This window comes from Octopus bimaculoides, chromosome 3 (assembly GCF_001194135.2).
Source record: "Octopus bimaculoides isolate UCB-OBI-ISO-001 chromosome 3, ASM119413v2, whole genome shotgun sequence".
NCBI classification, from domain to species: domain Eukaryota; kingdom Metazoa; phylum Mollusca; class Cephalopoda; order Octopoda; family Octopodidae; genus Octopus; species Octopus bimaculoides.
The window spans coordinates 141501418-141511100 of NC_068983.1; the positions used below are offsets into that span (position 1 = coordinate 141501418).

The following is a 9683-nucleotide window of genomic DNA, read 5'->3' on the forward strand; positions in this document are numbered from 1 at the left end:
AATGCGATCATTACATTAAATACAATATGAAGAGCAATCTTCAGCTGCACGAGAATGCAGAAAATTACAGTAGAATAGACATATTATAGTTGTGGCAACATTTCAAATCCAAGTGGGAGGAAGAATACATAAATCCATCTTGACATAGCCGAGTCTATCAGGCTAGTAATTGATTCTAGACAAAAGTTCTAACTGTCTCAGATTTTATTGTTTCTTATCTAGTGGTGATAGCATAAGGGACAATTACTTCTAAAGAAAGGGAAGGTGTAAGCAGTATGCATGGACAAGGCTATAAATGTATTAGATTATAAAGGTTTCCCTGGTCAGAGTAGTATCAGGTCATTTTACTACTACTGGTAGACAATAAAATCTGAGACAGTTAGAACTTTTGTCTAGAATCAATTACTAGCCTGATAGACTCGGCTATGTCAAGATGGATTTATGTATTCTTTCTCCCATTTGGATTTTTATGTATTCTTTCTCCCACTTGGGTTTGTGCTAAATTTCCCAAAAGAACATTCTTTTCTTTTGTGGTTTGACCGTAGATGGTCTATTTCTAGCATAATGGATGTCTACTTAGTGGTCATCCCTTCTTATATGTATGTAATATAATTTTTCTGAATTTTCAGAATTTTCTTTATGCTAGCTAGGCCATTGGTTTTTAATTGATATTAATTAAATTAATATCTAATTTATCACCCTTATTATTTAAATTATATATATATATAAAATCTTGACTCGATAGACAGACTACAGTTTGTTAAATGTGGTGAATTATGAAAATCTTGACAGAAACCACTCATAAAAAGACATTGCTCGTATAATGCCGGAAATGAAGAATCCGGAGGGAAATAATGTGTAATTGGGTGGGCGACTGGAAAAGATGAGGATCGGTATGGTTTGCCATTTACTTTGTCATGAAATAAGATAGAGTAGAATACACAAATTGATCGTAAATATTTTTTTTTAAAGTTGACCTATGACTAAACAGCTACAACAGCTAAAAATAATCTTCAACATAATGCATTCTACTATAGTCTCGGGCCGAACAAAACCTTGAGACTGGATTTGGTAGACGTAAACAGAAAGTCTGTCATATATATGTTTGTGTTTGTGTGTGTGTGTGTGTGTGTGTGTGTGTGTGTGTGTGTGTGTGTGTGTGTGTGTGTTTCTTTGTGCTGTGTGTGTGTAATTGTATCTGTGTGTGTCTTTGTGCTTGTGCGTATCTTTATGTGTGTCTTTGTGTCTATGCCTGTCCTTCACACCGCTTGACAACAGGTACTGGTATGTTTTAAGTCCCGTAACTTGGCCGATCGGTAAAACAGACCAATAAAATAAGCATCAGGATTTTTTTTTTAAATAAATACTGGGGTCGATTAGTTCGTCTAAAAAATTCCTCAAATCGGTGCCTCAGCAAAGCCGCAGTCTATTAACTGAATCAAGTAAAAAATAAGAGATATGATGAGGTAAAATCAGCATCAATGTAATATGATACCAATAAGGAAAACTTTTGATTTTCTAATTTTTGAACAGGCATACACAACTGTTTCGTCAAACGATTGTTCACGAACCATCATATGTCTCGGCAATGGAAAATATAAGACGAAAGCTACATGCCCAAAAGGATCTAGCTGTGTCGTCGAATCCGGTAGACGCACATGCAAATGTCCGTCTGGATTTGTACGTGTGGGAAAGGAATGCAAAAGTAAGTATAAAGATGCTATATTAATTATAAATGCATATTAAATTAAGTACCATTTGCGTAATGTGGTCGATCTAATCGACTGGCCTCTTCCCAAAAATTTCGGGCCTTGTGCCTAGAGTAGAAAAGAATTATAAATGCATATACAGTTTATGGCGAGATGTTTGTTTAATACATCTTTTCAAATCTACATTACCGGAAAACAATACAGCTCATCGATTAAATGTATTTAATAAGAGCAATAAGCAAGTTTCATTTCACAATACCACAAATTACGGGATCAACTACCAATCAAGAATATTTTGAATATTTCTTTAAGGATTTTTAACAAAAATTAGTTAAGATTAATATCTAATTTGTTGAAAAATTAATACGTTAACAGCTATATCGAAACAGTTACATTTTAAGTTTCATTTCAATTGTCATTTGATGTCGCTTTCATACAATTATGTCACGGGGTCTATTAAAATAGCTCCTTTAGATTAGAAAGTGAGAGCAAACTAACTGCTATGCTTAGAAACAAAGTCAGCTTCATAGCTTTATTAAAGTTCTTTTAACTATATCTATTATCCTACAACTTTCGTAAATGATCATCTGCTATCGAGGCATTTTCCAGAACCCATCAGTACTACAAATAAAGAGGAATTATTTCAATCGATCACTTTCAAAATACATGTATGAGAACAAGTTTAACTCAAGATGTAAGCTAGTAGCAACTAGATCAATTGGAACGTTAGAAACCGTGGTTCTTATCTAAACACCAAATTTGATTTTATCTAAATACCGAGATATAATAAGCTCAAAAGCTGTTGACGTGGCACATTGTTAACATGCCTCATTTCACACAACGAGAACAGTTTCTGAGATACCTTTTGAACAAATGTAATGATCGCCAACGGATATAACCGATAAACATTTTTGACATTTTATTTTTTCTATATTGCTTCTATATTGTTATTAAAAGAATGTTGCAACTAAAAGTGAAATGGAATCTTCATAACCCTGTTATATATTTACGAGTCTTTTCTACCTTAATACGAACCAACTTTCTAGCAAAAGAGAGGGAAAGGGAGAGTGTGAAAAAAAGAGAGATCAGAACAAATAGTTGTAACATATTTAGAATGCTTCTTGTATAATATATGCCAACATTGGAACAAATCTGTTTAATATTTTTTTTTATAGCAGCATCATTTTTCTTTCTTTCAGAAGCAGAACAGCCACCACGTAAGCTCGCTTATTATATTTTAGTTTATTAATTTTAAAAGTTGAAAAGAATCATTTGATAAACTATTGGTCGGAAAATGTCATAGCATTTAGCTTCAAATTAATTTTACATGTCTTAGATGCTTACTAGCAATGTAGGTGGATTAAAATGTTCGTGAATATTCCTAAGTCTAATATCTTCCTGTGAATGCTAGTCTAATATATTCTTATAAAGAATATCCAATTTGACAGTTCATCAAATGGATTGTTAATCGATGCAAAGATGTATCGATTCAAACCAACTGTAGATAGGTTGTGTGCTTACTTCAATCTACCAATTCAATATTTGGAGTAATTATTGTATCTAAGTTCAATTATCAATTTAATGACATAGCAAAAACACATTTACTTTCATAACAAAGTGTGGAAAGGAAGTAATACAGACCATAGAATTAAGCTGGCTTATTTAATAGTTTCACAACTAACTGGTAATCCTTTAACGGCCCAAATATGTTTATTATCAAGGAATCAGTTTTTTATACATCATTTGAATGCCATTTGTAGGAACATATAACATTGCATTTTATGCATCCTTTTGATTTTTTTTCGAAAAGAGCCATACAAAAATGAAGAAAATACAAACAGAATACTTTATGTTGTTTACATAGTTGTCATTTATGTAAAAAGAAATAAAGTATTCAATACAAAAATGTTTACCAGTGCAATTCATTTTCTCTTCTACACAATAGCCATAGAAAACAGAATCAATAGAGTCCTATAAAACGTGGCTCTTATCTAAAGACCAGACTTTCAAAGCATGCTATACCCAAACAAAATCCCCTTTTCAGATCTATTTGACCTTATAAAAGTTATTTACTCTATATATAATTATAGGCTAGATATGAATACTACTTATTGCCATAATGTTTTAATTAAAAATATATGAAATTTAGTGTTCTTCCCCGCAAGGTTTTCAGGTTTTCACACATTATCGAAAGATGAGACAAAAGTGTTCCTCAACAAAATCCAGCTGTACTATTTCAAAATCTCTTCCTTCGTTAGACTAACTCAATATATTTCTGTAAGAAAATAGTGAAACAATAGAAGGGGTACTGAAATGTTCCTGGCTTTGGGTAAAAGAAAGTACAGGTAGATCAGTTAACTACGATTTTATTGAACGTATTCCATTCTCAGATTCACACACTTATTGCAGCGGTTCTTCAGTTTCTCTAAACCCTGTAAAAGAACTCGGAATGTTGGGCCTCCAGCCAGGCCTCAGAAGCAGTGATTACCTCCGAATCGGAGTGAAATTTCGTTCCCTTGAAATATATTACGGAAAGATTTGATAGTCGAAGGGAGCCAAGTCAGGAAAGTAAGTTTGATGGTCTACCAATTCGAAGCCAAAGTCGCGTGTTTTCTGTAGAATCTTATGTGCTGTGTGTACTGATGCACTGTCCTGCAAAAACAGGATACCACGACTCAGCTTTCCACATCGTTTCTGCTTTACAGCTTCACACAGTTCGTCCAACAGTGACAAGTAATATTCTGTGCTGATGGTGCGACACTTTGGCAAGTATTTTATGAGGGGTACTCCGTCTTTGTTCCAGAACATTGAAGCCAGAATCTTTCCAGCTGACTTCCGAGTCGGAAATTTTAGGGACGCGGTGAACCGCTGTGGCGCCACTCTGTCGATTGCTGCTTGGTCTGAAGATCATAATAATGAATGCAAGTTTTAACCATGGTGACTAAAAGAGCCATAAAATCATCCTCTTCCGCTGCAAACCGGTCCAAAATCGCCTTTGATGTCAATACTCTGATGCACTTCTAATCTGCGTTTAGGTATTTCGGCACCCATTTTGCAGAAAGTTTTCTCATATCAAAAATGTTGTGAATGATGTGATCAACTATTTCGCGGAAAATTCCCCAGAATATCAGCTCTGACTTTAGCTGAAATCCAGCGGTCCTCGAGAATCATGAAGAGCACAGTGTCGGCTTTGTCCTCTGTGGTCTCGAAAGTTGACCGTCCTGACAGGGGTTCATCTGTAACTTCGAAATGACCAGTCCGAATACCTTGACACTCAGATTTTCACTGTGGAATAAACTGGACAGCCATCTTTCAAGACTGTCTTCATCTCACCATGGATTTCCGCTGATTCTTTGCCTTGCAAAAAGAGGAACTTCATGACAGACCGTGCTTCAATTTTACTAGAATCCACTATAGGAGTTGCTATCGTACGTTAAATCTGCAAAAAATGAGAAAAATGTATTGAATACCATCATGATTTTTTTGCAAAACTCCTCCTAAATAGTTGTCTTACCACCACCCGTAGATGTAACAGCTCTACCCTTTCGCGATGCCCTGAAATCCTGGAACTTGGAACTCGGAATGTTGGACTTCCAACTAGGCCTCAGAAGCAGCGATTACCTCCGAATCGTAATAATTATTTTTAGAATCTTAAAAAAAAGTATCATGGGCACGAATGGGTTAAAAGTCTGAACGGCCTAACGCTATAAACAGTAAAAGCTATAAATTTAATTGAATCATTAGAAGCGTTAAATCTCACGTGTTGTAGATCCTTTTCACATCATCAGCAATTTCACATTGTGCTTAATGAGAACAATGGATTCTTAAATGTATCAGTTCAGCAGACATAAAATGGCACCAAGAAATTCTGAGTTGAGTTGATATAATTATGTGAGCCTAATGAAATGCAGCATATTTAAGTTGTAGAGGTGATATCTAATCTAAAATTCGTCAAAAATCAAATAAAAAAGAAACAATTCTAAATATTGAAATTCCATTACGAAAATTCAACGCACATACATGAAATTTAGTTACATTTCCTTTGTATTTCCTTTTCAATGTCTGCTGATCAAATTTACGAATTACTATTTTTATTCCATTTTAAATATAGCTCTGCCTATTATTGATCCAACTTTCTTAGAGCCAGGTATGTCTATAACATGATTCTATACTTTTTTTATGTTTTCATATATATTTTAAAATTAAATCCTAGAAACTAATTGTAAACAGAGATGTACTTGCATGACAAGTGATTTGATCTGAGATCGTGCGCTGAAACAAAAACAATTGCAGCGTGGAAGGTGTTTATAAGCCATTCAAGAACACACAAAAACCGTTAGTTTCATTTAAATGTTGAAGTGAAACTAACGGTCTTTGTGTGTTCTTGAATGACTTACAAACATCTTCCACGCTGCAATTGTAATTGTACGTAGCTCCGTGGAAAACAATTATTTTGACATTGAAGCACTCAATTTAAAACATCAAAGAAATACAGTTCTATATTCAAGAGATGAGGAACTATGTACATTATTTACATTTTTTACATTTGACGGATATTTGTCCTCATCTTGTTTGTTGTTAACACAACATTTCAGCTGATATACCCTCCGGCCTTCATCAGGTGTCTAGGGGAAATTGAGAACCCAGGTTCGAAATTTCCCCAAGACATCTGATGAAGGCCGGAGGGTATATCAGCTGAAACGTTATGTTAACAACAAACAAGATGAGGACAAATGTCCGTCAAATGTAAATAATGTTAATAATATCAAAGAAATATCTCTGAAATTGTTCAGTGGAAGGAAGAGGACAAGAATGTTAGGAAGACGACAGAATATCGTGTTTTTATGCTTAGATTGGGTTACTGTAAAAATACAACATATTCCGAAGACACATTGCTTGTAAATAACAGCTAGCGCTCACTTACACACGCTAACACACACTGAGACACATATTCATGCATATTTACTTGTAATGATGTGTGCATATATAAGCACACACCAAATACGCACACACACACACACACACACTCGTACCGTACACACACACCCGTATCATACACACATGCACCACGCACACACACACACCACAAACATATACACACACACATACGGAAAGAGACAGACAGACAGACAGACAGACAGACAAACAGACAGACAGTTAGACAGACAGACAGACAGACAGACAGACAGACAGACAGATAGATAGATAGATAGATAGATAGAGAGAGAGAGAGAGAGAGAGAGAGAGAGAGAGATAGATAGATAGATAGATAGATAGATAGATAGATAGATAGATAGATAGATAGATCTGTTTGGGTGCTTATAATACACGATGTTTACGAACATAAAAAAGGGAGAACAAATGCACGTATATTTCATCTTATTTTGGAGTCTTCGTCTGCAACTCTCTACTATCAATAAATATCCACCAATACATCGTAAAGCAAGATAGTAAAACCAGTTTACACATTTAAAATTTCGTGATTGCGAGAACGAACATTAAACCCTTAGTAATGTTTTGCTATACTGTACTATTCAACGTATCTATAGTTTTTAGCCAACCTTACAAGTTATTCCATTGCAAACGATTCATCTTTACAATTTACAGACAGTAAAGGGTGATTTCAAAAGTTTTTAAGCTGAAGCTTTTTCCATAGTATCAAACTGCATAGCGAATGTGGATCAAGTAATATAAAAGCTGCGCAAGAATTTGAGCCACAATTAGCTAAAATACTAGAAGGTTCCTAATTCTTCAAAATTAATATTTAATTTTTGAAAGTTTTGGAAATTTACTCCAAGTGGAGTGATTTCCTATTACAAGATTTATTGGGGTTGAAGGAGATGGTTTTAGACATCTCTTTCACAAATAAAACGTTTTTCTAGACAAAAAAGCCTATTTACTTGGAGTCGATTTTTCTACCGTCCATTCACATAGATAGATAGATAGATAGATAGATAGATAGATAGATAGATAGATAGATAGATAGATAGATAGATAGATAGATAGATAGATAGATAATCAATCAGTTGTAGCAATCATTAAAATCTAGATATTTTAACATTCAGGACGCCGGGGAAGGGTCGAGCCTCACACATACGTACACATATCAGTCATATGCATATGTACATCAATATACGTGAATATGTATAAACATACACACGTAGATTCCTGATCCAACGCAAGTCGTAGATCCAATCTTAAGATGGTTCCAAGCGTGGTATTTGAATAAAAAAATAATACAAGTTAAAGTTTTAAAATTCACAATAGATGATTCAGAAGCATATTTTTTTGTTGGTGAATAAAAAAATATACATGTTGATGTTTTAAATTATTACCACTAATCTATGTTTCAAATCAGCTGATGATAGCGTATTTTTCTAATGGTGCAATTGTGGTAATCGCATTATTCATCATTAAAAAATTTGCTGCTGAAACAGCTGTTGTGAGTTTTAGACTCACTTGTGTTCTTATAAATGTGTGTGTGTGTGTGTGTGTGTGTGTCACATGGGTTTCTATTCCTCCATTGTTCTTTTCTCTCCTTGTCTTTCCTCTCTTTCAGAAGTGTCAATATTCGGAACGTAAAAGATATTTCATTATTTTCCGCCATTCCTTGAACAGCAACCTAACACAAACTGAGTTTGATTTTTATTTCGCCCATATGTATGTAAGAGTGTGCGCACGCGTATGTGTGTATTGGTGTATAAATGTTTTTTTTTAGATATACTATATATACGTTCTATAGGGCAATATAGAAAGAAACAAAACACTTAAGATACTAGAAGTTTGATGTTCAATTTCGTTGTCATGAAACTGCTAAATGTAAACTGGTTTTGCCAGCTTACTTTACGTTTAAAAACAGTAGGGCCTTAATTGAAGGTTATATTGATGGTGATTATACGCTTGATATTTAACTGTTTACCGTACAAATTTTCAGCTAAAATGCCTTTTTCTGACAGCCTTACGAAGGCCATTGCCAACCACCATGTGTGTGTGTGTGTGTGCGCGCGTGTGTGTGTGTGCATGTGTGTGTAAATATCAACATATATACATGTGTATGTATTTTTATGTATATATATATATTTACATGCATACATACATACACGCATGCGCATATACATATAGACACGCAGAAACAAAACCCACGTATGTGTATATTTATATATGCTCTTCTATATTTCAGTTCTGCTCAAGTTCTTTCGGGTAACGGAGGCTTACATACCAGGCAAACCTCTGGACGAATCCACTGAAAAACATGTGGAACTATGTGCTCGCAAATGTCTCAAGAATAAAAAATGTAAATCATTGAACTTCGATGAACTCGTGAAAAAATGTCAACTATATGATGTCAACGCTGCTACTGTCACTTTGAGACCAAGTGTATGTCCCTATATGGAATATTTTCAAGTAATCGGTAAGTCAGAATTTCACTACAAAAGGTGTTTGAATTCTTTAAGAATATCTTAATATTTGAGGTATGGAATATACTTGTGAAGCTTATCAATATGTGAACAAGAATTACTCCATTTCCTTATCTAATACGCTTAAGAGATAGAAACTTTATGTTTGATGGATCAAGTATCACTGAATATGATTAGCGTATACAGTAAGTTAACATTTGAGGGCTATTTAATTGATTTTCTTAGATAGTGGAAACAACCTTCAATGAGACTTAATTTAGTCGAACAAATCGACCCCAGGACTTATTCTTCGGAAGCCTAGTACTTATTCTATCGTTCTCTTTTGCTGAACTGCTAGATTACGGGGACGTAAACACACCAGCATCGGTTGTCAAGCGTTGTTGGAGGACAAACAGACACACAAATACATACACACACAAAAACATACACACACATACACATACATGTACATACATATATACGACGGGCTTCTTTCTGTTTCCGTCTACCAAATCCACTCATAAGGCTTTGGTTGGCCCGAGGCTATAGTAGAAGACACTTGCCCAAGGTGCCACAC

The 9683-nt window shown here is 34.7% G+C and overlaps 1 protein-coding gene across 1 annotated transcript in view; it reads left to right on the plus strand.

The window, feature by feature from the left end:
• Positions 1-9683, plus strand: part of LOC106867182 (zonadhesin) — a gene marked incomplete at its 5' end in the record, with an annotated part of 44464 nt that overhangs the window by 21518 nt on the left and 13263 nt on the right. Inside the window, 4 exons of the mRNA XM_014911979.2 lie at positions 1534-1705; positions 2909-2926; positions 5821-5856; positions 8890-9120. Of these exons, the coding sequence (XP_014767465.2) occupies positions 1534-1705; positions 2909-2926; positions 5821-5856; positions 8890-9120 (457 nt within the window). The remainder of the gene's footprint in view (positions 1-1533; positions 1706-2908; positions 2927-5820; positions 5857-8889; positions 9121-9683) is intronic.